The following is a 27,381-nucleotide window of genomic DNA, read 5'->3' on the forward strand; positions in this document are numbered from 1 at the left end:
CGTATCTGAAACCAGGAGACGATAATATAGTCAAATTACGAAGTAAAACGTGTGATATGGAGAATAACATCAGGAATGGGGCCTAACAATTAGAAAGACTTGAATTCTATTTAAAAACATTGAACACTTTAATCTTAAACATTCTGAATATGCAAATTACATTTATTTGTTGTTGGAAGGAATTTGCATTCCAACTATTGAATTACAATTATCAGTAAGGCCATGTAAAAAAAATATACATGTTTAGCGTCCCCGCCCACTTCCTTTTTGGGGGCCGCCCCCCTTTTTTTTTTTTTTCTTTGAATTTCTTTTTTTTGAATTTTTTTTTGAATTTAAAAAAAAAACATGAAAAACACTGCTAAAATGGATCTATTTCGGATTTAAAAAAAAAAAAAAAAAAAAAATGTCGGCGGCCATCTTGAAAAATAGGCCGACTGTCAGGGAAAATGTACCGAGCGGCCCTTTTGAGCAGCCATTTTGAAAGAAAGAAAAAAAAAAAAGGCTCCTCCTTCCTGTTTTTCGAAAAAACAGGACGCTAAACATGTTTTTTTTTTTATTTGGCCTAACAGGTGAATTTAATCTCATCGAGACACAAAAGACGTTCTAAAAGACGTTGGCATTAAATTTAGATACATCATGGAAATGGCCTATTGGAATTTAATACAACTATCTGCTCATCAGGGCCCTGTCTTACAAAGAGTTGATGTCAATCGCAACTTATTTGCTATTGATATCAATCGCAACTATGTACATAAGAGATAGGAAACTGCAAACTTGCGATTGATTGGAGAACTTACGATTGATTTGGATTTATCGTAACTCTTTGTAAGACGGGGCCCTGTATAGCATATGTAATCATGTGATACCTCACTTTCGTATGCTATGCATTTCCTTGTCCTTATCTCAATCATTTCTCCATATGAAACCATTGAACTCAACTGCAGAAAAAACTTCCTCACTAGGTCATTTTCAACCATTTTAGTGAAACATAATAACGATGGACGTCACAAGAGTCGTGAGGAACGTCACTGAGTTGAACTGAACGTTGGTGGCGCTGTTGCAAAAGTCGGAACGGCAGCAATAGCCGCATAACTTTGAGCCGAGGAAATCGATGCAACCGGTTGAACACTCCGGCTCGCATGAACGCTCAAGTGCAGTAATGGTGCCGCCGTTAGAAATAGTGCCTTTCTGCAGGATATAATATGAAGGAGAACAGATGATTGAAGAGAGAAGCGAGAGAGAAGTTACGAGAGGGTACGAATCCAAATTCGCTATATTTACTGAAATTGAATGCACGATTTTGGATTATTTGCCATATACACACTTAACAATAATAACTAGTTATCACATAGCGCATTTCAGGACCGAAAAAAAAAAAAAGGATTTCCGACCGCCCGACCCATGTTTTGGCACTTAAAGGGCAATACAACATCTTTTTGTTTAGGCCTTTAGGCCTAGAGGGAGAAATTTGAAAGTTTGACATTTTGCTACGTTGGGGGGGGGGGGGGGGGGGGGGGGGGGGGGGGGGGTGAGGCCACCTTTTTACGTCAGCCATTGGAATAATTTAATAATTTATTTTAAAAATCTAAAGGGGGTGGGGAGGGGGGGGGGGTTAGGGGGTTATGGGGGGGGGGGGGTTACACACACAAAAATACCAAAAGGGGGGGGGGGTTAACCCCCTAAACACCCCCCCCCCCCCCTCTGTGTACGCGCCTGGGTAGATCTATATACTATATGAAGAGAGAGACAGAGAAAGGGGGATGTAACCTGGGGGTGTTTTATAAAGCTGTTCGTAAAGTTACGCATGACTTTACGAACGACTTGTATATGACAAGCCAAATGGGATGCTTAATCATTATTGATTATTATTTATTAAGTTGAACTGTGCAGCTGTAGATTAACATTCTTATTATAATAACCATTATTAATGCAAAGTATATTTTTTGCCATAATTTAATTGAGGTTATTGGAAATATCGGAACAAACTTTGGGCATCCTATCTGGTACTTCATATACAAGTCGTTCGTAAAATCATGCGTAACTTTAAGAACTCTTTATGAAACACCCCCAGAGCCTATCTGCAATATGCCGCCAGTATAGTCTCACCTAGACCGAATTTTCCGTCTCTTTCGTTCGTTAGCCTCTTATTGGGGTAGGGTCGGCTCTAAGAGAGAGCCGACTTATTGGGGTAGGGTCGGCTCTAAGAGAGAGCCGACCCTACCCCAATAAGAGGCTAACGAACGAAAGAGACGGAAAATTCGGTCTAAGTCTCACCGTGTAGGGATTTCCCTGGTCTCACAGAGCAGACATGAACACGACATCTGTATGTACTTTCGTATCTTCAGGAGAGTTGACGATTCGCTACCATTTTTTCAAACGGTTCTAGTTTATGATAATATTTTCCCATTCATCCGTTTTTTTTTAACTCTATAACCTTGGATAGAAAGAAAAGACGGGCCCACCAATCTTCACAAATAAAGGTCTTTGAATTGAGACCCGATCCACATGTTTAACCCATATATCAGTACGCAGTACATTGTCGCCTTTTTAGTACCGACGTTTTTGCATTATATTTTGATCTAGAATGCTAAAAAATTACACATGATACGTTACACATGTTGAGCAGAAAGAGCAAAAAAAAAAAAAAAAAAAAAAGAAGAGACAATTTAAAGTCGTTTTCCGATGTCTCTGCGTTATGCCGTTCTCGAATAAGAGCGATTTCAATTGCAACTTATCATTAGAGTCTCTCAATTGGCAACGGAGTGTAAAATATGAAATCACTATTTTCGTGTATACAAATTGGAATGTTTCGGTTAAATTTTGCAATATTCTTTCACTATGATTCATTTAATAAACAAATTATATTTTCAAACTGTATGTATGTTTGTATAGTAACGAAAATAAGATTACTAATTGTTGCTAATAATTATGAGTAGTTATTCTGAAAATTGAACAGGTTTCATAATTTCCTAGATATGTTGCGTTATTCCGAAGTTTTATTTATCCGAAAGTATTTCGTAGATTCGTCCGAAAATGAATTACATGTAAGGTTCTATTAATATTCCGAAGATTCGTAATTCTGTAAAATGATGCAGGAATCTGAACCTTTCGTATAATTGTGAACCTTCAGAATATTTACGAACTTTCGGATGAACGAACTTTCGGATTAACGAACCTTCGGACCAACGACATAACCACGAAGACATTGTGCTGATCATCATACTTACTTTACAATAATAGTTATCAGGACACGTCACATTCTCAGCTTGACCTAAGAAGGGGTCATCGCAGTCATAGTCTCCTACTCCAATGAGATACCCACAACTATGACAAGTCAGGGCGATGCTTGGAGCTGTCAGGATAATGATGAGGACGATAAAATCATAATAACCATACGAATAGTGATGATGATGTAATAATACAAAATGCAAATTGTTATGAAAAGATGAAGCAGAAGAAGAAGAAGAAGAAGAAGAAAAGAAGAAAAAGAAGAAGAAGAAAAAGTAAATAGGATGAAGAGGGAAATTGAGGATGAAGGAGAATAGGAATAATTAGAGGGGGAAGAGGAAGAAGAAAAAAAAGAAAAATAAGATTAAGAGGAGGAAGAAGAATAGGTACTCACATAATAAGCCAGTTCATAGATACAATCTGCGCATGGGCAGATGAAGGTCATTTGTACCAAAATGGTAAATCCCACAGAGATGAATACTGGATATGTGCTCATGAAAGTTATGTAACATTATTCATGTATGCGCCAACGGTACATTCTACGATACGCAGGTGGAAGTATTCTTTCCAAGAGGTAAAACAAAAAGGTAGGCTATTCATGAAGCACATCTAGGACTTTGGCAGTTATTATTCTGAGATGCTCAAAGTGGAACTTCTCCATGTGTAAAAGATCTGTGGATATGTGGGGTATTTGTACCATGTGCTATCTGTAAACTCCCTTATTAAGACATACGGGGGTGTGCCGCTCTAATGGGTCACCTTTTCACCCCCCCCCCCCCTCAAAAAAAAAAAAAATCCTAAACATGGGTCCGTGTTTTCAAAATGGGCTTTACCTCGAGAAAAATCCCCCCAAATTACCCTTAAAAATGGGTAGGGGTTTCGAGGCTTGAGCGACACACCCCCTTCCAAACCAAATCTGATCCCCCCTCCCCCGGGATTAGAAGAAGAAGAAGAATATACTGCTGTATACATGTATGATAGTTGAGGGTGATACTTGGAACTGTGAAAATAACAATAATGAATAGATTATGATGACGGTTATGATAGTTAAATATTAAGAAAAAGCAATAACAATAACAATAGGCGCTGAATACATTTGTTCATCTATTTTATATCCTTTTATGTATTCATTCATTTATTCATTCATTTATAAAGAGTTGATATTAATCGCAACTATGTACATAAGGGAAAGTACACTGCAAACTTGCGATTGATTGGAGGACTTGAGATTGATTTGGATCACTCGCAACTCTAATATAAACCATTGTTAAACAATACAAGAAAGTGATTGGTTTAAAAATATTTGATGCACCTGCTAAGTTGCCTGCCACATCCGGCAGGACGCCAGGGCCCCGTGTTTAATACAAAGAGTTACGATTGATCCAAATCAATCGTAAGTCCTTCAATCTATCGCAAGTTTGCAGTCTCCTATCTCTTATGTACATAGTTGCGATTGATATCAACTCTTTGTAATACGGGGCCCAGGTCTCACTCCCCCACCAATCTAGCGCAACAATCGTAAAACATATAGGATGAACACTTGCATGGATATTTGAATCAACTTAAAGGTCGGATGACATCCAAATATAAGTTGATCCGTGTTGATGTGTAGGACTGCATACAGCTCATACTTTGTTACTTAAACATTTAAATATATTTCATAGATTTTCAAATACTTTGTAAAATCATTTTCTCAGACCTGCTAGGCTCCACCATAAATAAATGCTCGAGATCTCATTCATCTTGTGACATTTAACAAAGATTTATAACCTTTAACAAGGATGTGATATTCCAGATAGATATTTACCCCGGCCCCCCCCCCCCCACTCAGTGTTCTTTAGGGTACGCATATGCTCGTACCCTCTTTTTGAAAGCACCCCCTATCTGAGGACTGCCAACATTTCCGAACCCCCTTTTCGCGGGCTTTTCGCGGGCTTTTCCTGCCTTGGAGACCCCCCTAAATCAGGAAAAATGCTCAATGTACCCCCCTAAATTCGGAATAATTTCTCAGGAGTCCAAAGAGATGAGAGAAAAAAAGAAAAACACCCCCTTTTTAAAGAAATCTCCGGGTGAAAAGTCAAATACACCCCTTTTTTTACAATTCTCGGGCCGGACTTTGTCGCACGAAAAGTACCCCTTTACCGGACATTTTGGCAACACGCATGCGGTCATTCCGACCTCTGAGTGGGGGGGGGGGGGGGGGGGCCGGGATATTACATAATATTGGATGGCTTTCGATTGACTCGTCTAATATTGTCATAGCGAGAACAATATATTTTTGTATCACACGAAAAAAAGCCATACAATATTATTATTATTATCTATATGAGGCTGACTATCTGCAAAAACCAGGGTGTTAAATATTCAACACCAGCATGGAATAGAAAAATATCAACACCCTTGGTGTTCATTTCATGTCCGATTGGCGAAAAATAACACCAACGGTGTGAAAATATTCAATTACAGGCTGATGGTGTCATATTTGGTGTTATAAAATCGCACATGCGCATAAGCTAGAGAATTCGACGAAAATCATTGGACGAAAGTTGTCATATGATCCGATATGCGCCTCTGCAGCTGCGCGCGCACAGCTAGACGAGAGCATGTGGCTAGAGAATTTCACTGGCACTGACTTGAAGTCTTGATTCTGGAGTAGTAATTCTTCAAATTAGGCCTAGATTCTAGATGTGAAGTGATCGAAGTGCATGCAACCATGCCATTAAGCGTCAGGGTCTGTTCAGCGGATCGAAGTATTAGAAAATACCTGCCTATAGATCCAGAAGACACAGTAGGATTCTTTGAACTCAGTAAGTGTACATCACTACATGGTTCTTGTTTGTTATAAACTTTTATAGATCTAGCCTATAGTATTACGTGTTCGTCAGCTGGCGCTAGCCGCGCCTGTCGTTGGGTAGCCCAGGCCTAGAGGTCTAGGCCTACTATGCCTTGGCTGTCCGGCCGGGTTGGGTATCCGGTCAGCATGATGCCATTTAATATTTTATGGATTTCTGAAAAATTATCATTGATAAATACTCCAAAGGGCAAACATTCATGATAGATCTAGACTAGGTCTATATATTGTTATTTAATACATAGAATCTATTTGTTTCAAAATGTAAAGGAAAAATCAGTAGATCTAGACCTAGTCTAGGGCCTAATCCTGGGTTTTTGCAAAAATATCAGGTCTAGGCTAGATCTAGATCTAGATCTAGAAGTCTAGACTAGATCTAGACTCTAGATTTCTAGGCCTAACAGTTAGATCTAGAGTTCTAACGTTAGATCTGCATTGACATTAGGCCTAGATATCTAGATCTAGATCTAACGTTAGATCTAGACTAGATCTACCCCATTCATGTAATAAAAAAAATGCAAAAATAATAAACATGGAAATTCAATCTCTAGATCTAGATCTAGATCTAGACTATTTGTAGCGCACACAACAGTCCAAACTCCACCCCCGGTTGAGCTTGATGTCCCATTTAACAGTTTTAGGGTGTATTATAAAATGGCTCTAGATCTAGCCTAGTATTTTAAGCATCGTGATTGGTCAATACGCGTCACATGGCATTGACAAATTTTTGATGCAAGCACGATTTTGCAGAAATGAGTGCAGAAAAAGCGCAGTAAAAAGTTATATTGCACGGTGCGTACGCGTGACCATGGGGATCCAGTGCGCGCGCGTACGCGTAGTACTAGTACGCTCCCTCGAGTGCATTGTAGGCTATAGGCTACGCGTAGCTAATATTGTACGCTCCAAGATCCACCATGATCCCCAGCGCAGCGTACGCGTTAGCTCTAGCTAGAGCGGGGTATTATTAGAAAGCAAATTTTTGTTTTACTTTTGCCTTGGATTTAGACCCGTTTTGACTTTTGGATTTTATAATGAAGCCAGGAATTTCAGCTGTCTGATGTAGACTCGTCTCTAGACACCCTATGCATTTTATTTTTAATCAAACAATGAATCCTGTAGACTTTTTGGTAAGCCTGCAAGGTCTTAGACCCTCATTTTATTTCTAGAACCAACATAACTCTAGATCTAGATCGAACTCTCGTATACTTAAGATCTAAACTTTTGTTTGTTGCTGTTTGTGTCGCTATTTTATAAAACAAATAACGCACTTGACCCTGTTGTGCGAAACGTAAATGCAGTGTTCGCTCGGTTTCTTCAGATGGTTCGCACTGTCAACTCGCCGCAAGCGGCTTGTTGCACAGAGCGGCACCAATATAAAGAAACCTCGTGCGTACTGCATTCACCGCTATTGCACTCTGGGACGTGCGTTATTTGTATACTATAGCACAGTTGGGCTTGTAGCAGCAGTTTTTGCAGCATTCGTTTATTATGACTGAGCCATCAATCTGTAAGAAACTGAAAAGTGCACTGTGATATTTATTCTCATTTATTTAATCTCTCCTACAGTCAGAAGAAAATTCCACATAAGGGATGGGGAAGATCTCGTACTTGTGGATGAACAAGAAGGGTTTGGTATAGACGATGACGTACTAGGAGATGTGGTGACCAGCAATCCCACAGTCAGCCTCATGGTGCTAAAAGAAGATGAAGAATGGTCTGGTAAGTTTTGGATAAAGTGCATTATAATACAAAATTGCAAATCCCTGCTAAATGTGATATCATCAGTAGCGGATTCAGGATTTTAAAATAGAGTTAGAGGGGTGCAAAGAGCATATTAAAAATAAAGAGGGGGCGCAGATCACAATTTAACCTTAGTAATGTGTATGTTCACGAGGTAATTCTCAAAATATAGAGGGGGCACATGCCGGGTGCGCCCCCTGCTGGATCCGCCACTGATCATTGTATGTGCATGCATGTTAAAATGAGTCAGCGTTCGTCTGGTAGCAGGTACAGTGTAGGCTTGTATGCTGTATAGAGTCTAGGGAATTAACATTTTGCTTTTCATAAGCAATAAATGAATGTGCAGTTCAAATTACAGGCACAGGTCTCAAAACTTGGTGGAGGAAAAAAAAACCTACCCTTTTTTGATGACGTAACCTTGCCACAAGAGCCGTGATTTGTGGGCGGTCAATGATCTAAATTCGAAGTCTAAAGATTATAAAAATTACAGATTCTTACAAATTGAATTTTTTAACAATGCAAACTTGCATTTAAAAAAAAAATGTCTTTAATTTAAATTGTGACCCCACCGAACAAATTTGAGGAGGGGACTGTGAAACGGGCGCCATACTTGTGTGTTTCTGTGCGTGTCTGTGTATGATCTTTGACCTTTTGCTTCAAAATCCTACAAAAGGCCACTCCTATGCCATTTCTCATCTGATTTTGATTCTGTTTGCTTTGTGTGATAGCACGAGGTGAGGGCTATTGGACCCATAGAAACCAATAAGTTTAATGGTTTCAATAGGGAAAGGGAAATAAAGGACCCATAGAAACCAGCAGAAAGGTTATATTGCTCCAATAGAAATCCAACACATACTTCTGTTGGTCCATTAGAAATCCATCAGAAAATTTTTGCTGATCCAATAATAGGAATCCAACAATTTCTTTCTGTTAGTCTTATACTTATAGAAAACCATCATGAAAGAATTCTGTTGGATTATATTGGACAGACCTATTGGTTTCATTGGGAACAGTCCAATGGAAAAGTAATTGAACATTTCTAAATGCTAGTATTATAATTCACTTAGACATGAATGAATGCATCAATTAACAAATTGTCCATTAAAAAATGCTCAAGTATTATAAAATTAACAAATGTGTCAGACCAATATAACTTAGCTGGTTTCTGATGGTTTTAGACTAATAGAAATTTATATGCAGTTGGACCTCCCTTATCCAGTCTCCTTTATCCAGATCACTTGAGAATTTGCCTATTTTACTCAAATAATTAGCGGAACCAACAAAGATTTCAAGCATACTCGTAATATCGCAAACTATTTGGGTTACTTATATACATTATTCCCAACATTGTTATTACACATTCAATTCAATTTTTCATGATCAGAAACATGCATTCATTCAAACTCGGCAACTGCATGTTTTGAATATAGGATTCCCTTATGCATGTTAGTGCTGATCCCAAGTGTGGGGATAAAGGAGGCCCAACTGTATTCAATTCTACCAAAGTTTAAGATGCCAGTATTCATTGTTTTTTAACAGTGCTCATGGCTTTATATCTTTTTTTCTTTATTAAAGGTTCAGATGTACATAGCATCACAAGTGCAGACACTATCAAGGTGGATACCAGCTCCTCTTCCCTGAGTAGCTCAGAATCTGATTCAAGTTTTTGCTCCAGTAGAAAGAGGCCACGATTAAATGCCCTCAGTGAATCAGGTGCAATCACTGACAACTCTTGTGAGGTAAGGTTAAGAAAAAATTGTTTGCTTCATTTCAATCTCAGCTATCATAATCAACATAATATAAGGGACTCATCACCTATACGGATTTCATATTATTTAAAATTGAAAATGATATTGGGAGAAAAAAAATACATCTAGTGTAGTTAGAACTAACATTGTAAATTAATATTTCCTGTAGTAAGGTTTTTGTAATGGTATAGGTTAACATTAGGCAACTAATTTGATTTCTTTTTTGGTACATCTAAGCTGACGACTCCTGTAAGATATTGGCCATCTTTTTTGCTTCGTCATCTGTCATAAGTTTTCCATAAACTTTTACAGTTTCATTTTCTTCCAATGGGTGGTATGATTTCAAACAAATGATATTATGTCTAGAGGTTTAAATTGAATTGCCAAATTTTATGAAATGTTTTAGAAATGGGAAAGAGAAATGAGGTAAATAATCATCGAATAATACATCTCATGATCTGGTTCCATATAGACCTCTGAGGGTATCAAGGAAAAGGACTAATATCAAAATTAAAAAGTTGAAGATGAGATGCATCGATTGTTACATAACCTTTATTGTAGTGTTCATGATGATCCCAAACATAGAATAGTTTCCTGCTGTATTGTTTGTGGATATGAAAGTAATGAACACTGTTCAGGGCACTTTAGACGGTCTCCCCATGGCATTGGGCTTGCATGTCTATATTAAGTAGAAGGAACTCGCATTACAATAAACACAAATTTACCTGTAGCCTCATGTGTCCCCTCGTGTGTGTGTATGTGCGTGTGTGCATATGTGTGTTTGGGGTGTTTGTGGGAGTGTGTATTTAACAATATTTAAACTATTTCAAGCTCTATAAATAAATATATTATTATTTAGAATTTATGATTATTGGCCATATATCAATTTTAATATCATAATGTACCTATATAAATTCATAGTCATTCATAAAATTTCGTGCCCTTAGAAAGGTCAGTATGAATTAAAGTGCCTGAAAGTGCATTATAAACTCAATATGTTTATTTATGACTTAATGGGATGATTTACCTGTTTGCAGTTTGTACAAGAAATTTTGCGGCACAGAGGTGATGCCATTCTCCGAGAGTATGAATTGACTGGAGCACTTCAAGATAAAACTAGACGGCAGATGATTAACCTTTTGGTAGCCCACATGCAAGAACACTATGGGTAAGTGCCAGCAAATTTTCTTTTATGATTGTGTAAATGCACATAATAATTATCAGGTACTACCAATTATGTGAAAAGAAACTGAGGTAACATGGTCAACTTTAAAGGAATTTGTTGTCTCTTCAAAATCATTTTTCAAAATATTCATTTTTTATGCCTCCGCCACCGTCAGGTGGTGCCGGAGGCATTATGTTTTCGGGGTTGTCCGTCCGTCCTTCCGTCCGTGCGTCCGTGTGTCCGTCCGTGCGTCCGTCCGTCGGAAACTTGTTACCACGATAACTTCAGAACTACTGGACGGATTTTTACCAAACTTGACACAAGTATTTATATACATGTGAGGATGAACTGATTAGATTTGGGGTTTAGGGGGTCAAAGGGCAAAGGTCACAGGGCCAAACAAAAATTGTAAAAAATTACCCGAAAAAAGCTCGATATTGCTATAACTTCAGACAAATTGAACTAATTTCTTTCAAACCTAGCTCAATTATGTATTAGCATGGGAGGAAGAAGATTTTGGGTTCACGGGGTCAAAGTTCATAGTGCCCAAAATTTGTAAAATCACCCAAAATGTTTCGGATTTCCAATGGCATGGAACAAGCAATAATATCTTTCTGATCGCATGATGGCAGAGGCTTAAATTTTGACCGTGCGTGGTCGAAGATTCATCTAGTTTTAAATGTGATTTGCACATGATGGTTATCAGGTATTACCAGTCTTGTGAGTGACATTTTTGGGTCATTACGTTAAAATAGATTAATGCCGTAGATGTTAGCGGCCTCATCGTCATGAGGCCTCACTTTATAAATGTATTATGAACTAACCATGTGATATTTTGAGATTTTAAAGTAATAAAAAAATACTAAACTATAGCAAATTATATGATGCAGACGAGACCACTAGGGGTATGCTACTTGTTATCAACATACTAAGTTCTGTTTTAATAGAGCCAGTCATGAGTCCATATGACTGTAATTCTCATACAGGAGATGTGCTTTCTTATTTCACAGCAAACATCCAAAAGCAGCTATGAAAACCAAATATGCCATGGGGATAGTGAATCTGTTTCCAAGACTCAAGGATCCGTTTACTAGCACAGGTCATGTAAGTATTATAATCTGGGCCCATATTCAAATAAATACTTTGACTAAGTAAGTTTTTTTACTAAGTATTTTGGCTAAGGTATTTACTTATTTTGTATTCAATTCAGTTCTTAGCATTTTACTTTAGTAAGTCAAAATTTAAGTAAAATACTTATTGAGAGGCATTGTGACATCACGATTTTGTGACCAAATGATGCGCAATCAACACATTGCACCAAAAATGCGCTACTTCATAATTCTCCGCAGCTGAGAGTGACTGCGCACATACATGTAAGCCTTCATCTACCAGTTAAATTTGTAAATGCTTTGGCTTAAGTCTCCTCTAGAGGTGTCTTAAATTTAAAGTAAAATACTTAGCCAAATTTATGAATTGAATACCAAAATCTGCAAAGTATTTTATCCGAGCAAAAATCTAAGAAAAAATATTTATTTTTCTGACTGAAGTATTTAATTGAATATGGGCCCTGCATGGTCCTCTCTGATAAGAAGGTATTGCATTCCATTAATCAAAAGAAAACTTATGATACTCTGATAAGATAAAAATACCCTCAAAATCTCTCTAAATTATATTCTGAGAAGAATTTTTTTTTTAAATTTTATCTTGTGTAGGTCACACTCCACCATCTTTGGCACAATATCCAATAAGAAATGTATGATACCATTCTACTCTCCTTCACAACCACTCAAAACTCTTTTTTTCTTGAAGTGGGGCAGAGTGATGGCTGCTTCCTTGTATCAAAGTCAAGATGCTTGCATTATATGACACTAATGCTACTTTGCTAAAATTTCTTTGAAAACTACAATTTCTCATCACATCATTTTGTGCATCATTTCAAGGTTAATATTATCAACAAAAAGCTTATACATACATTTTCAACCACGCGGTCAAAGATTCATCTCGTTCTTTCACTTTAGGAAGCTTATTTTGATGCAAGAAGTAACACGGGATTCCTGGCTGCTAGAATAAAAAATGTTAACCGCACAACAGAGGAGAAGACATCCAACCCATTACCCAAGCCATCAAGCAGAGATGGTGGTCCTGGGAAGGTCCGAGAAGGTGACCAAGAATCTGCTCCAGGCTGCACCTATGATGAAGACCTCAACTGGTTACGACACTGTCCAACATTAGAACGTGATTCTACCCTGGTTGTTGAAAAGATGAAATCCACTTTTCCTGTTAGACAGCATATGGTCAGGGACGGACGCTCCGCATCGGATATTTTGGAACAGTTTCCTTTTGAAACTGTTCCAGGTTTGGTAAGTGTTACAAAAAAATTTACTCCTAATTCTTGATTTAGCCTCTCAGGCCTAAGGCAACAAAATTATGTGTATGGGAATTAAAGCATCAGAATTATTACTTGGCACTGAGGCATCAAATTCATATTTCTCTGTTTTATTATATATGTTTGAGATTTTGAAAATATCAGTCCGAAGATTCTGCCAGTTTTATCCTTCAATCTGTATCTGTATTTACCGCATGTGACTGTCTGTTGGTGAACAATCACCATTACTGGTTGTCATGTACCTTTGGACAGTGAGCATCAACATGAGTGATATCTAGCAAATCTAATCTATTTCAAAGGTCCAGCAAGTTTCATTCATGTATGGATTTTGTGTAGAGAGACCTTCAAAAGTACTTCTTAGTGGTTGCTATTCAGATAAATATTTGAAGAATCCCCTTTTCCTGGATCTGGGGTGTGTATATATGGGGGTCTGAGCTTTGACGGTACCTTATTATATTGCTGATTTAGTCTAACTGGGGTATCTGTACTGTAAAATTATGCATAGTTTATTTTTTCTCTCTTTTCCCCGTTTTCCTTTTACATGTATTCTTGCAGATTGAGGTAGATTTTCGGAAACTTTTTCCTGAAAATCACTCGCGTTTCCTGACCAAATGGCCCGAGTTGAAGCCCAAGGTTGTTACACTTGCAAGACAACTTCTGAAGCAGAAAGGAAACTTGACAGTGATGGAGCTTCTGTCATCTTATGACAGTTCTGATCAAAATAAAGAAGGTATTTTTGCACATTCCCTTGAATGCACCCTCCGATGTCATAAAGGGTGGAATTCTTGATGGTGGTTTATTTGAGACCATGGATAAACCATTGATAGGTTAGTTTAAATTTGAGCATATATGTGCTTCACACAAGCATGTTCATTGGACAAGTTTTAGAATACATGCAAATCTAATCCAATCCATGGTTTTGAACCAAGTTTAGACCTTGGTCTTAAACCACCATTGAGAATTCCACCAAAGAGCTTGCAGTCTCATTAAAAATGTATATTAAGGGACAAGTATGCTGAAATCACAAAAAATGACCCATCCCAATTAAAACAATTCCCCCCCCCCCCTTTTTTTTGTCAACTCCTCCAACAAATTATATTTATCTGGAAGGCTGGGATACAGTAGGGTTATTGGGCATCTCAAATAATGTGGACTCTTGTTGCAATGAGAATTACAAAAAATTACATTACATGCCCACTTGGCAAAGTTATTTGTAGTTGGAACATGCTCTCCATAATTCTTTTATTATATTAATTATATAATTATGAAGAAGAAATTTATATAATTATGAAGAAAAAAGTTTGTTGCATGGCCCATTGTGGAATCTTTATAAGGATTATCACATTGCCAATCATTACTTTTGAAATAGAATGAGCTTCTGTTTTGAAACAAAGCATCATGTTTATATGTTCACTTTGTTATTTTTCTTCCTCAGATATGATATGCATGGCTTATTATCTTATAATATGAACTTGAATCGACCCCACAGGACCCTGCATTTACATATTAGCAGCTTGCTTGTGTTTACTCTGTCTTTATTTGAAGATAAATGCTTTAGAATTCAGAAAATCATGATATTTTTGTTTTTCTTCATTAGTTAACTTTGAAAAATATGGTGGCCCATAGGGGACATATTTGATAAATTGTTAATTGCAACATTTGATTCCAGTATTGATGCAATTTTTGTGATTTAATCATGAAAAGGATGTCAAATTGGGTAGAAGCATGTTAAATTCAGTAGAACAAGAAAAAAATTGTAAAAAAAAAAACATGAACTTATGCTACTAAAGAGTTTGTTATATATGTGTCAACAGAGAACAATCTAGGTTAGGTGCTTTGCCATGAATGTTGCCTTCTCCCATGCATAAATATCCCGTTTATTATTTTCCTATTGATTTCTTTTTTCCCATCCCCCTTTGTATAAATTCTCATAAGAAAGAAGAAGAAGGCGTTGCTATAAGTGTCAGTAAAATTTCTCCAAGGGTGCCAAGCTGGCATCAATTGGATTTTTGGTTTAGTACCCCTAAACTGCATTAACAGCCACTTGCATGCTTTGGCTATAATATTGATAAGTCCTCGACTATATACTTATTTCTTATAATAGTTTCTTGTTACAGGCTATTTTGATTCAAATTTTAGCAGGTCAGTTTGTAATTATTTTGGTACATTTAACTTCTATTTTTCACCTTGATCAACATGTAAGCCTGTTTAATAATAACCATTTTCATTTTGTAATGCACAGGATGGAATTCCAGCACATCTGCTATCCTCCTCCTCTTGTGCCTATTGCCTCCTGCAAGCCAAGGGAAGTCCAAAGCTGCGTCAGCAAAAGTGTCCATTTCTTCAGCTCTCTCGAGGGTTATTCAATTTCAGAAGGTATTTAGCTTTTCATTACGAAAGAGAACTGTAAATATTAAGTACCGGTAATACCCTGTCACATAAAACACATTCTTGCTGCATTAAAAAAAAAGTTTCAGAAAGCATCGTGATGTGTGTTCAAAGAGAACAATTATATTGGTTTATGATCTCTTACATGAAGAGGCTTAGACTGATTTGGACAGAGAAGGTGCTCGAGAAATTTAGGCCTATTCAAAAACTTCACCCGCCTTGAAATTGGTCGGAGTAAAATAAACTAGAACAGTAGACATCAAGATTTGCAAACAAATACTAGGAACATGTTGTGTATGAAAACATAGTAACAACTTGTGTGATATATCAGGCATGTTGCCTTTGATTTTCACAGCCCTACATGGAGAATCAATAAATGAAAAGGAATATTTCATGCCACAAATTTGCTGCAAGTTAATAATAGTGCAGAAATTGCAGTATCTTTATTTTTCGTACTCCTTTTGTGGAAGTTGAAATGTCTTGACCACATTAGAAAGACCCTTTTTAATCATATACATAAAACAAGCTTTGAAAGTACTTGCATTTTTACCCCTCTACAGGGTAAGAAAAATTGTATTTCATTACAAAAAATATCATCTGATATTTTGATGTTATATCATTTGATGGACCAATTCCAATTCTTTTCTTTGATGTAAATTTGATTTGGTTTTATGTCCTACATTATTGTCCAATAACCCTTTTGTAAAAACACAATTTCCCCCAGTACTACATGTAAGGCTGTCTTTTAAAAATGTTGATCGAAATATGTTGTTCATTGAAATGCGTTGAGTATTGAAATGCGTTGAGTGCTAGTTACATTCTATACAAATAATTTGTTTTCAACACAGACAGGAGGGAGTATTCAAGCATTCCTCGACAACACAAAAGAGACCAAGAGTCAACCGTTCCTTCTGGCAATTGGCAATTCCAAGGCCCGAATCACCAACTACATGATCATTGTGGATCACAAGGCCATTCCATGTTCGGCACGCACGGTCGAAGCAGCAGTAGATTTACTCTTCAAGACCCACTTTGTCTTTGGCCTGCAGTACTGCTTGTCTCTGCGGCAGTTCTGGACTTTTGTCCAGACTGCCATTTTTGAAATCGATATCGGAGTGTCCCGGGAAACACCAAGAGTACGTGAAATTAGATCGAAATTGTTAGCACCATGATTTGCTTCAAATGCCACAAACAGTTTGCAATACCCAAATTGGTTCAACATTTGAGATTGAAACATGGAGTTATTGAAGATGGTAAAGAAGTATTGACCTGTGGGCAGGGAGCTTGTGCGAGAACATTTCATACTTTTCGAGGATTTCGGGGACATTTGCAGACTCACCTTAAAACCGATTTTCCAGATAATAAAGAGCAGTCTAATGAAAATGATAAAGTGAGTGACTTTCCTGAAGAAAGTCTTGAAAGTCTTCAAGAATACAATATTAATAATGATGAGATTGTTGAAGATCAGGATGTATATGAAGATGACATTTTATCTGTAGATACCTTGAACAGGCAGTGTGTAAATGTAATTTCAAAATTTTCAGCAAATAGTGCAAACTCTGGAAAAGTTGTAAATGATGTAGTAGAAACAACCAGTGCGATTGTAGGTGATGTAGTAAAAAGTGCATCGGCAGCCGTTACAGCTGCTTTCTTAAAACATAAGCTGCCTATAGAATCCGAGGCTTATAAGGAGATTCAAACACATTTTGCTATGCTTGAAAAGCCCTTTGAAAATTTGAATTCAGAATATAAGCGGACAAAGTATTGTGAATCAATTGGACTTGTTGAACCACAAGAAATCAAGTTAGGCATCCGATATGATAGTCGTCTCAATAAAAGAACTAAGCAGTATGAACAGATTGCTATTGAAGATACATTTGTTTACGTTCCCATTTTAGATTCTTTGAAGCAGCTTTTAAGCAATAAAGATATATTGCATTTTGCTACTCATGACCATAAGAGCACAGATGGTGTAATGAGAGATTATTGTGATGGTTCACAATTTGAGAAAACCCCTCTTTTCCATGAAGATGAGAATGCCCTCCAAATTCACTGTTTTTATGATGATTTCGAGACTGTGAACCCCATTGGTTCAAAAACAAAAATTCACAAGATAGGTGCTTTATATTTCATTTTGAAAAATCTGCCACCAAAGTATAATTCCAATCTTTCCAATATCAATCTTATAGCTCTATGGTATGCTGAAGATGCCAAGAAATATGGATTTAATGCTATTCTCAAGCACATTGTAAAAGACATTAATATCCTGTCAACAGTTGGCATTGCTCTCCCTAATGGAATTGTGAAGAAGGGGACCATTACTCAAATAAGTGCTGATAATCTTGGTGCTAATTCCCTACTGGGATTTGTAGAGAGCTTTTCTGCTCATTATTACTGTCGATTATGTGTTACAAGTAAGGAAGAGGCACAGAACAAATTCAAAGAGGTTTCAATGGATATGCGCACCAGGCAGACTTATGAGCAACATTTAGAAGAAGCTGAAGCTCAAACTACCCAGTCACATGTGTTTGGAGTGAAACAAAAGACTGTATTGAATGATTGTATTTACTTTCATGTCTTGGCAAACTTTTCACTAGATATAATGCATGATCTTTTGGAAGGCATAGTTCAGTATGAGCTGAAACTTGTTCTAGAGTATTTCATATATGAAAGGCAACCGCCCCTCTTGTCCCAAGATGAACTGAATCAGAGAGTCGCCAGCCATTGCTTAAACCGTACAGATAACAAGAACAAACCATCCTTTATTAAACTTAGGTCAGCTAGGAATGATGTTGGACAGAAGGCTATGCAAGCATGGTGCTTGATTCGAAATCTGCCATTCATAATTGCTCAAGACATTGAAGAAGGAAATGTCTACTGGGAATTGCTACTTAGATTACTAGATTGTATGGACATTATTTTTGCTCCTCAATTGACAGCAGGCTTGATAGCCCAATTGTCTATTCTTACTGAAGAACATCACACACATTTCCAGAAAACCTTTCCTGACAGAAGGTTGTTGCCAAAACACCACTTTATGGTGCATTATCCAACGTGTTTGAGAGAAGTTGGGCCACTCATACATGTATGGTGTATGAGGTACGAAGCGAAACATCACTATTTTGGCCGTGTTGCAGAATCTGTGCGTAATTACAAAAACATTTGTAAATCACTTGCCAAAAAACATCAGACAGCACTAACGTTCCATCTTCAGTCAAACCATCCTTTGGAATATCTGGAGGTTGGGCCAGGTAGTTCACTACTTTTGTCAGATTTAGATGAAAATATTGGACAGATTGTGCAAGAGCAAATCCAAGTAGAGGATCTTTCTACTGAATTATTTGATGCCAACTGGGTTAAAGTACATGGAACACATTATCAGTTGTCACTTCTGGTCTGCCATGATGTTAGCGAGCTTCCTCTGTTTGGTCAAATAGAGCATATCATTGTACACAATAGCACTGTATTTTTTGTACTTGTCCAATTAGATACAGTGTATTACAATTCACACTATCATGCCTATGCAGTAGAATTTAGTTTTCCACGTTGTCATGTAGTGAAGAATCAAAAGGAACTTGTTGACTACAAACCACTAGATTTGATGACAACTTTGTCGAAGACAGACTCGAGGAAGTATGTAGCACCAAGGCATGTACTTTTTAAGTAATTTAAAGCTTTCAAGCTAATGTCTGGTTTTGCTTAGTGGTATCAATTGGTTTTAAAAATAATTTTGATCAATAATATTTTGGACTCTTAATTGTTAACATCTTTAAATTGGTTAATTCGAAACCAAATTGAAGTCAAATAGCTGTTGTATATTTTCTTTTTTTTTCTTACAAGAAAAACAATTCTATGATGTTTGTGCATGAAAGCCAGTGAACTAGAAGTGCATGGACTGATTTTTGTTGTTGTTGTTTATATCCTGTTGGAAAAACGAGCAGCGAATTAGTTGATATAGAAATGCATAATTTTACTTTTTGATTTTTTCTCCCAGGAGTAAAATGGGAAATACATGTTTGTAAACAGAAAGCTGTAAAAGAATGTTCACCTATATTAGAATGAATGTGGAATTTATAGTGTTTTTTTAATGTTTTTGAAACATTTGTTTAACCCTTTACAAGCAGTGAAGGAGATAAAAATCCCCTGAAATAATTAAATCATCCTGAATCTCAATGGTTGCAGGCCTGTGGTAAAAAAAAATCTTGTTAAACAAAACTGCTGGATAAGATTTGTTAGTTTTGCTATTGTTCTTGAAGGCTGCTTCCTAGCATAAGACATTAAAAAGCCTTACTATAATTAGTCTGCGAGCACAGACCATTGGCTTCGGTTTTGCAATTTGCATAGTGCACGATGTAAAATGGAATATGTTTGTAAACAGAAAGCTGTAAAAGAATGTTCACCTATATTAGAATGAATGTAGAATTTATAGTGTTTTTTCAATGTTTTTGAAACATTTGTTTAACCCTTTACAAGCAGTGAAGCTAGGAGATAAAAATCCCCTGAAATAATTAAATCATCCTGAATCTCAATGGTTGCAGGCCTGTGGTAAAAAAATCTTGTTCAACAAAACTGCTGGATGAGATTTGTTAGTGTTGCTATTGTTCTAGCATAAGAAATTAAAGTCATACTATAATTAGTCTGCGGGCACAGACCATTGGCTTCGGTTTTGCAATTTGCATAGTGCACGATGTAGAGTCTGCATTTAGAGACTACATATACACATACAGTTATGCTCCCTTTAAGGGATCATGATATGAGTGAAAGTAGTCTCTGACTGCAGACTCTGAAATATGCACTACGAAACTTGCGAAAAACCGAAGCCGAGAGTCTGCCTGCAGATTATACTAGCAGTTTCCAAGGTTTTTTTTTTGGGGGGGGGGGCACTCTGTATATTTCATATGAAAAAGATTCTGTGATATTTTCCTTCAGCATGCATGTACTAGGATTCAAGGTGAAATGTGTCAAAATTCTTATTAGCTACATAATTCACTCTGATGTAGAAGCATAATGTTTGTTGTTTTTTTTGTTTTGTCTTCATTTATACATGCATTTTGCATCCTGTTTAGTTTCTATTTATTAGAAACGACTTTGATTTTTCATTCCTTGAAAGGAATTATGACATTGTTTAAAGTTTTTATATTGGAAAATTTTTAGTTACTTGTTTCATCCTTTTTTTTTTTTTTACTTATAAGGGTGGATTCATAATAACAGATTTTGAATGATTTTTAGTTACTTGTTTCATCCTTTTTTTTTTACTTATAAGGGTGGATTCATAATAACAGATTTTGAATGATTTAAAAAAGTGTGTTTTGTTGTATTCAGACAAATGAGTCACAGATTTTGAATACATGACAAAAGGATTTAATGTTGAACCATACAAGATAAAAACGCTAAGCATCATTGATTTCAACATGAATGAAAACAAGTTGTTTAATTTATTGATTAAACAAGCACCATGTGTTTTTGTTTACGAAAAAAAATTGTTTCTTTTCACTTGTGTGTATTTGAATATTTTCTGTGCATGTGTTAAGATGGAGTGAGCTGGAATGAATTGTTGGTGTTGAAAGAATGGTGTGTTGAGTTTTTTAAACACTGAGACTAGCATTGAATTGCAATACCAAGAGTAGAAAAGTAGTAGACCTTTAGTGTTATATAACACCAAAAATAGGATTTATTGCAACACCGAAGAATGGTGCTGGATTTTATATTAACACCATAAATAGAATTGGATTGCAACACCAAGAGCAGAATTATACTATTTAATTCTAGAATTGGTGTAAAATAACACCAACAATAGAATTGAAGTGCAACACCAAGAGTAGAATTAAAATTATTTCATTCCAGGCGGTGGTGTTAAATAACACCAGAAATCAGATTCATTGTTACACCAGAAAATGGTGTAGGATTTTATATTAACACCAAAAATAGAATTGAATTGCAACACCAAGAGTAGAATTGAATCATTCAAATCCAGACCTTGGTGTTAAATAACACCAACTGGTGTTTTCCGATATAGATACCGGAATGGTGTTAATATTAACACCTATGGTGTTGAATTTAACACCACTGTTTTTGCAGTGTAGCGAATTAATGAAGTTCCCGGATGACAGAGCAATACGAAAACAATATTGATCTGTCATCCGGGCACTGCACTAAAGGTATTGAATACACTGATTTATTGTACCACTTGGAAGCCTTATAACTATAGATTATAATGATGTATAATGGAGAAACATCTTCATTCAGAAAAAAAAACTATCATAAAGTTATTGGCCTTGTCTTTCGAGAGCCTCAAAACTAACTGTTACGAATATTGTACAATAGTCAGAATGCAAAATGCATTATACATACAGGGAGTACAAACACTCTAGTCCTTCCTAAATAACAACACGTAGTATATTCAATTTGGACTCTGACTTTTGAAATACAATTATTCGTAACGGGTGAATGAATGCGTGCATAGATACCGAACAATAGGGACTTATAGATTTGCGTGGACTGATACGTGTGACGTCCATTCAAGGCAGTGCATTAAAAGGACGTCGATCGTAGCAATCCCCATTGTCTTCGTGCGAATCTATAAGTCCCCAGTGACGTCAGTCATACTGGCCAAGTCGTCAACGTTACTGGTTCCAAAAAGTTGTATGCTAAGCGATGGTGTTGTGATCAAACCAGCCCAAAACACTGAATTTGACCTGCTCCAGGCCTCCAGCCTGTTGCTTCAATGATTTTGCGGTTCACTAAATTACGAAAATGACCATTGAATACTTTCTGGAAGCTGCTACTACATTTTGGAAGCTTGCAAAAGAAAATCAGGTTTAAACATATATCACATAGTCTATACACCAGTAAACAGGAATCAGGCGCATCTTTCAGAATAGGCACAATGTGCAAATTCATTTTGGGTTATTTATTATTTTTTAAAGCTAAAACTTGGAGTAACCGCAAGGGGTAGTTACATTTGTTCCAACAAATTGGTGAAATAACTTTTGCTGTATAACTCGACGTACATCTCTAGATTAGAGTACCAAACTGCTATCTTCATATTCGCTTTTCGTCCATGTTACAACGCCTGCGCATGAGGTTCACCGCGAAATTATTGAAGCAACGCGCTGGATAATTTTACAAACATCTTTTTGCCTAAAAACAATCAAAATGGATTCAAACTTACCAAATACCGCTGCGAGCGTGATGGCAAATATAACAAGCTTCATATCGAATATAGTTACAGTATCCTTTGATTTTTCCCGTTTTGATAATCTGTAAGAAAAACACACACATCGTAGAATGTCGTAACTCACTCGCATCACAGGCAAAACGTACATGTAGATTTACACACTAAATATATGTTTTCTGAGACGATATAGAATACCAAGTTTTAATATTCAAATTCTAAAAAAAATATATCAATATACAGTGCGTCCCAGAAAAAACGAAACCGAGAACTATCGGTGTTTTATCATAACTTAAGCACAATTATAATTAATAAATGACACATATTTGGAAAGCTAATTAGATCCTCTTCTCATGATGCAACTCAGATGATGCACATTTCACGCATGAGTGATTAAAATGTCAGCTTTTTTGGGTCACCATTATCACAATTTTTTTTTTAAATGAAGGGGGGGGGGGGGGGGGGGGGGGGTTCAACCCCCAAAGCCCCCCCCCCCCCCCCCCCCTGCGTACGCGCCTGTGTACAAGTATAGAGGTCTATTCGAAAACGTTGCATTACTTTTGGTAACTCGCGCAAATTTGTTTACAAATCTACCACCTCATGGTCTAGGGTGTTTCACAAAAAGTAGAACTTAACTCTAAGTTGGACTTTAAAATTATGGAGAGCCATTTGTAGCCTTAAAATGAAATATATTCAAAAGCAGAAATTCAAATATTTTAGACTTTTCGTAAATTCCACATCAAGGACATGATATCTCCTTGATAATAGAAAAATATGAGCGATTTGAATCAACATTTTATGCCTTTTAATTAACTTTTACAAAATATTTTCAAAGATTGCAAAATAATTTTTGTCAGGGTCAATATCTACATTATTATTGTGCCTCTCACTTTTAATATGATTACATCTGAGATTTAAATTGGTAGCTTCAAAGGGAGCGTGCCGATCTCATATTATAAGTGATTCCAAATCTTCTAGGCCCTAACACTAACGTTAGACTTTTAGATTTGCGTGGACTGATACGTGTGACGTCCATTCAAGGCAGTGCATTAAGAGGACGTCGATCTTAGCAATCCACGTTGTCGTTGTGCAAATCTAAAAGTCCCTAATGATGAAAAGGGAACAGCTGAGAAAGCAGTCTACACACGCATGAGCAAGTTCTCATTCTAAAAGTTATGTAGGGCATACGAGAACGACAATGGCATGATCGACAACAAAAGGTTTGATCACGTAATGGGACAGTGCTGTCGCTAGGCATCGCATACAAATTCAAGGTTGACGACAAATATCATACTTCGTAGGCCTGTCTATAGTAGATCTATAGCTCTAACTTGTTATAGGCCTAGATCTACATGATTTTATACTTGAATAATAATGCATGCTGTCTGAAGATACGACACAGTAGACTCTATGTTGGATGACAATGAATTATGGCAATTAATATAGGTCTAGAGTCTAGATCTAGAGACAAAGAAGACCCTATTGAAATACTGGCGCCACACAAACAAAAAATAACAACCACGATGACAAAACAATCGATTCGACTCGATCTCTCTCTCCAACTTAGCCAGAGTACAAATCCATAGACCTTCTAGGCCTAATTGTTCAGTTCGACGAACAAATTTGTAGTGAGATCTAAAGTAGACTCTAGGGCCTAGGCCTAGGCTAGATCTAACTTAAATGTCTAAATTTCACTCTGTTTCTAATCAGGTATTTTAATAGACCGAATTTTCCGTCTCTTTCGTTCGTTAGCCTCTTATTGGGGTAGGGTCGGCTCTCTCTTTAGAGACGGAAGCCGTTTATACACAAGTCCTTGCTAACGCCACGGCCAGTTCTGGTCGTAGCGTTTTGCCCCCAAAATCCCCCAAAATGTCATTTTACCTCGAGCATGTTATATTGTAAATTAGGCCTAGGCTATAATAAATCAGTTCCACTTACCAACTTGACTGAAATAATCAGTTTAATAGTCCCTTTTTAGGAAATTATGGGTCAAAATCGAAATCCATTTTGAAAATCTTTTTCAACATGGATTCCGATTTTGACCCATAATTTCCTAAAAAGGGACTATTAAACTGATTATTTCAGTCAAGTTGGTAAGTGGAACTGATTTATTATAGCCTAGGCCTAATTTACAATATAACATGCTCGAGGTAAAATGACATTTTGGGGGATTTTGGGGGCAAAACGCTACGACCAGAACTGGCCGTGGCGTTAGCAAGGACTTGTGTATAAACGGCTTCCGTCTCTAAAGAGAGAGCCGACCCTACCCCAATAAGAGGCTAACGAACGAAAGAGACGGAAAATTCGGTCTAGTATTTTAAGTGTAGACTCTATCTAGTCTAACCCATACCAATTAGACTCTAGTCTACCATAGATCTAGAGTCGAGATCTAGATCTACGTTTGATTTAACAAAAGTCAATAACAGTAGGCTAAAAACAACTGGTAACTTTGTTAGACCTCTACAGTGGTGGGTCTTTATGGTCCCGATCCCGAAAGGTGTAGAACTAGATCTAGATCTATAAATAGGCCTTCTACTCACAAACAGCAATGCCAGCGAAATGAGAGACGAAAATATACTATAGATTTAGGGCCTCCGTACCCGTCGAAGTCTAGCCAAGTCTAGTTTAGATACGCGGTACTACTACTAGAATATGGACTTTTAGATTGAGTGGACGAGAACACGACGAACGCCGACTGATCATGCGTGTCAACGTACTTATACTCTCCACTGGTTTTGTTCCTGTGATTGAATGGAAGAGCGCTAGGGTAACGCCTATTTTTAAGGGCCGAGACAAGGAAAGCCCATCCAACTATCGTCCGATTTCGGTTCTTTCACATATTGTTAAGATTTTAGAAAAGGCAGTATACTCCCATTGTATGATTATCTCAATGATAATGGTATTCTTAGTGATAGGCAATCGGGCTTCCGACCGCTTCACTCAACGGGAACGACGCTGGTTGATGTGAATGATTCCTTTCTAAGGGGGATAGATAGACCTAGGGGTCTTATCTCCGGTGCATTAGTTTTTGGACTTGAAACGTGCGTTCGATTCGGTGAATCACGATATTTTTCTCTACAAATTAGACAAGTATGGTGTAAAAGGAAAAGAGTTGGCCTGGATTAAAAGTTACTTAAGTGATCGATTACAATGCGTCGTGGTTAAAGGTGCTCAGTCTGGATTTAGAAGTGTAAATACTGGAATCCCACAGGGATCAATATTGGACCCCTTTCTTTTTACTGTTTTTATTAATGACCTCTGTGAATTGCCCTATTGTGAAAATACTAAAATATGTTTATACGCTGATGATGCGGCAATATTTCGCCAAGGCAAAGAAATTGCCCTTGTTGAGAAAACGCTTTATAGTATGTGAGTTTCAAAAAATAGTTGATTACAATGAAAAAGATGACTTAATGTTGAATATTAAGAAGTGTAAGATCATGTTATTTAGGACAAGAAAACGAATAAAAAATCAAACTGTACGCTGGACATACAGAGATGACGTTATAGAAGTTGTAAATTAATTCAAATATCTTGGTGTAATATTTGATAGTTGTTTGAACTGGGATCAGGCGCGTACGCACGGGGGGGGGGGTGGTATTTTTATGTGTGTAAACCCCCCTAAAAAAACCTAAAACCCCCCCTTTTTTTTATTTTTTTTATTATTAAAAAAAAAAAAAAAATTATGCCCATGGCCGACCTAAAAAAGGTGACCTTACACCCCCCCCCAACAATTTTTTTTCTTCAAATTTTCAAATTTCGAGACCAAAAAAAAGAAAAAAAGAGTGTCCTCTTACCCCCCCCCCCCCCCCCCCCCCCCACCCCCCACTGAGCGACTTTTCGGCTGGCTGAGTCGTTGCGCTTTTTTTTAGGATTTAAAAAAAAAAAAAGTGTACGCTTATCCCCCCCGCTCATTTCAACATTATATCTTGTTTAATGTATTTGTGTGCTCATTATAACTTATGTATGTTTATGTTTTGTAAATACGTGTTTGATTATGTTGATTAGATTAATTTAGTTGTAAGTGAACTTCATGCAAGCTCCTGTCAGTTGTGTCTAGCTACTTTGCAAACCAGCATGCTGCACATTACGTAATCTAAACATGATTTCTATACGGTACACAGTGGGATATCATTTTTCGAAAGTAGATGCGAAATTTTTTAAAACGGAATGAAATGAATGAAACCGACAATCACTTGGTGCTGATGTATTTTAATACAGATGTTTATTTCACTTTGTTACACATATACACGGTGATAAATGTGATGATCCATGGAATGTTGAATTTGCCTTTTCATACGACACATCACTACTGTTATTCATATTCAATGTGATTGTCTATATATTTGATACAAAAATGGAATTCAATGCTTTCTATATGACAGGCGGCCATCATTGTTCCGGTGGGTCTCGCTTCATATTCAAAGTAATAATTCCGGGCGTTGGTGGAGTCGAAAATGACCTCTTAACCTGCGGACTTTCAAGAGCATTTTCCACAAAATATGACCCCGTTTTGCCTAGGAGGTATAAGACGGGGGTTGTGTATTCGGACACTTAACAAAAATGAAGCTGTCACGTATGCCATTAAGTTACATAAACAGATAAACAACGGACCAACCACCATTACGATTTGTCATGAATCATATTGTCCAATATAAATTTTCAAAGGTTCTGAAATATTTTTGCACGGATTTTTGTTTG

At 37.0% G+C, this 27,381-nt stretch overlaps 2 protein-coding genes across 2 annotated transcripts; one reads left to right on the top strand and one right to left on the bottom strand.

Moving 5' to 3' along the window:
• Positions 1 to 503: 503 nt before the first annotated feature.
• LOC753642 (U-scoloptoxin(05)-Er3a) lies at positions 504 to 25,299 on the bottom strand. Its single transcript, XM_011682023.2, has 4 exons — positions 25,281 to 25,299; positions 22,678 to 22,766; positions 3,228 to 3,352; positions 504 to 1,188 (listed from the first exon to the last, which is right to left on the bottom strand). The coding sequence occupies exons 2-4, from the start codon at positions 22,718 to 22,720 to the stop codon at positions 979 to 981; spliced, it is 378 nt and encodes a 125-aa protein (XP_011680325.1). The 5' UTR covers positions 22,721 to 22,766; positions 25,281 to 25,299; the 3' UTR covers positions 504 to 978.
• LOC115920371 lies at positions 5,574 to 20,986 on the top strand. The gene is made up of 9 exons (XM_030976062.1): positions 5,574 to 6,035; positions 7,646 to 7,798; positions 9,395 to 9,558; positions 10,605 to 10,735; positions 11,743 to 11,836; positions 12,751 to 13,092; positions 13,674 to 13,848; positions 15,361 to 15,494; positions 16,355 to 20,986. Exons 1-9 carry the CDS (start codon positions 5,942 to 5,944, stop codon positions 16,676 to 16,678), a joined length of 1,611 nt encoding a protein of 536 aa, XP_030831922.1. The 5' UTR covers positions 5,574 to 5,941; the 3' UTR covers positions 16,679 to 20,986.
• Positions 25,300 to 27,381: the final 2,082 nt, after the last annotated feature.

Source organism: Strongylocentrotus purpuratus, unplaced genomic scaffold, assembly GCF_000002235.5.
Source record: "Strongylocentrotus purpuratus isolate Spur 01 unplaced genomic scaffold, Spur_5.0 spur5_scaffold_8, whole genome shotgun sequence".
NCBI lineage: Eukaryota > Metazoa > Echinodermata > Echinoidea > Camarodonta > Strongylocentrotidae > Strongylocentrotus > Strongylocentrotus purpuratus.

Coding starts and splice junctions, on each gene's coding strand:
- LOC115920371 (XM_030976062.1), top strand. CDS start 5,942: ATGCCATTAAGCGTCAGGGTCTGTTCAGCGGATCGAAGTATTAGAAAA. Junction 13,093..13,673: donor TTGAAACTGTTCCAGGTTTG/GTAAGTGTTACA, acceptor GTATTCTTGCAG/ATTGAGGTAGATTTTCGGAA. Junction 15,495..16,354: donor GGGTTATTCAATTTCAGAAG/GTATTTAGCTTT, acceptor TTTTCAACACAG/ACAGGAGGGAGTATTCAAGC.
- LOC753642 (XM_011682023.2), bottom strand. CDS start 22,720: ATGAAGCTTGTTATATTTGCCATCACGCTCGCAGCGGTATTTG. Junction 3,353..22,677: donor CACGCTCGCAGCGGTATTTG/GTAAGTTTGAAT, acceptor TTATCCTGACAG/CTCCAAGCATCGCCCTGACT. Junction 1,189..3,227: donor CTGATAACTATTATTGTAAA/GTAAGTATGATG, acceptor TATATCCTGCAG/AAAGGCACTATTTCTAACGG.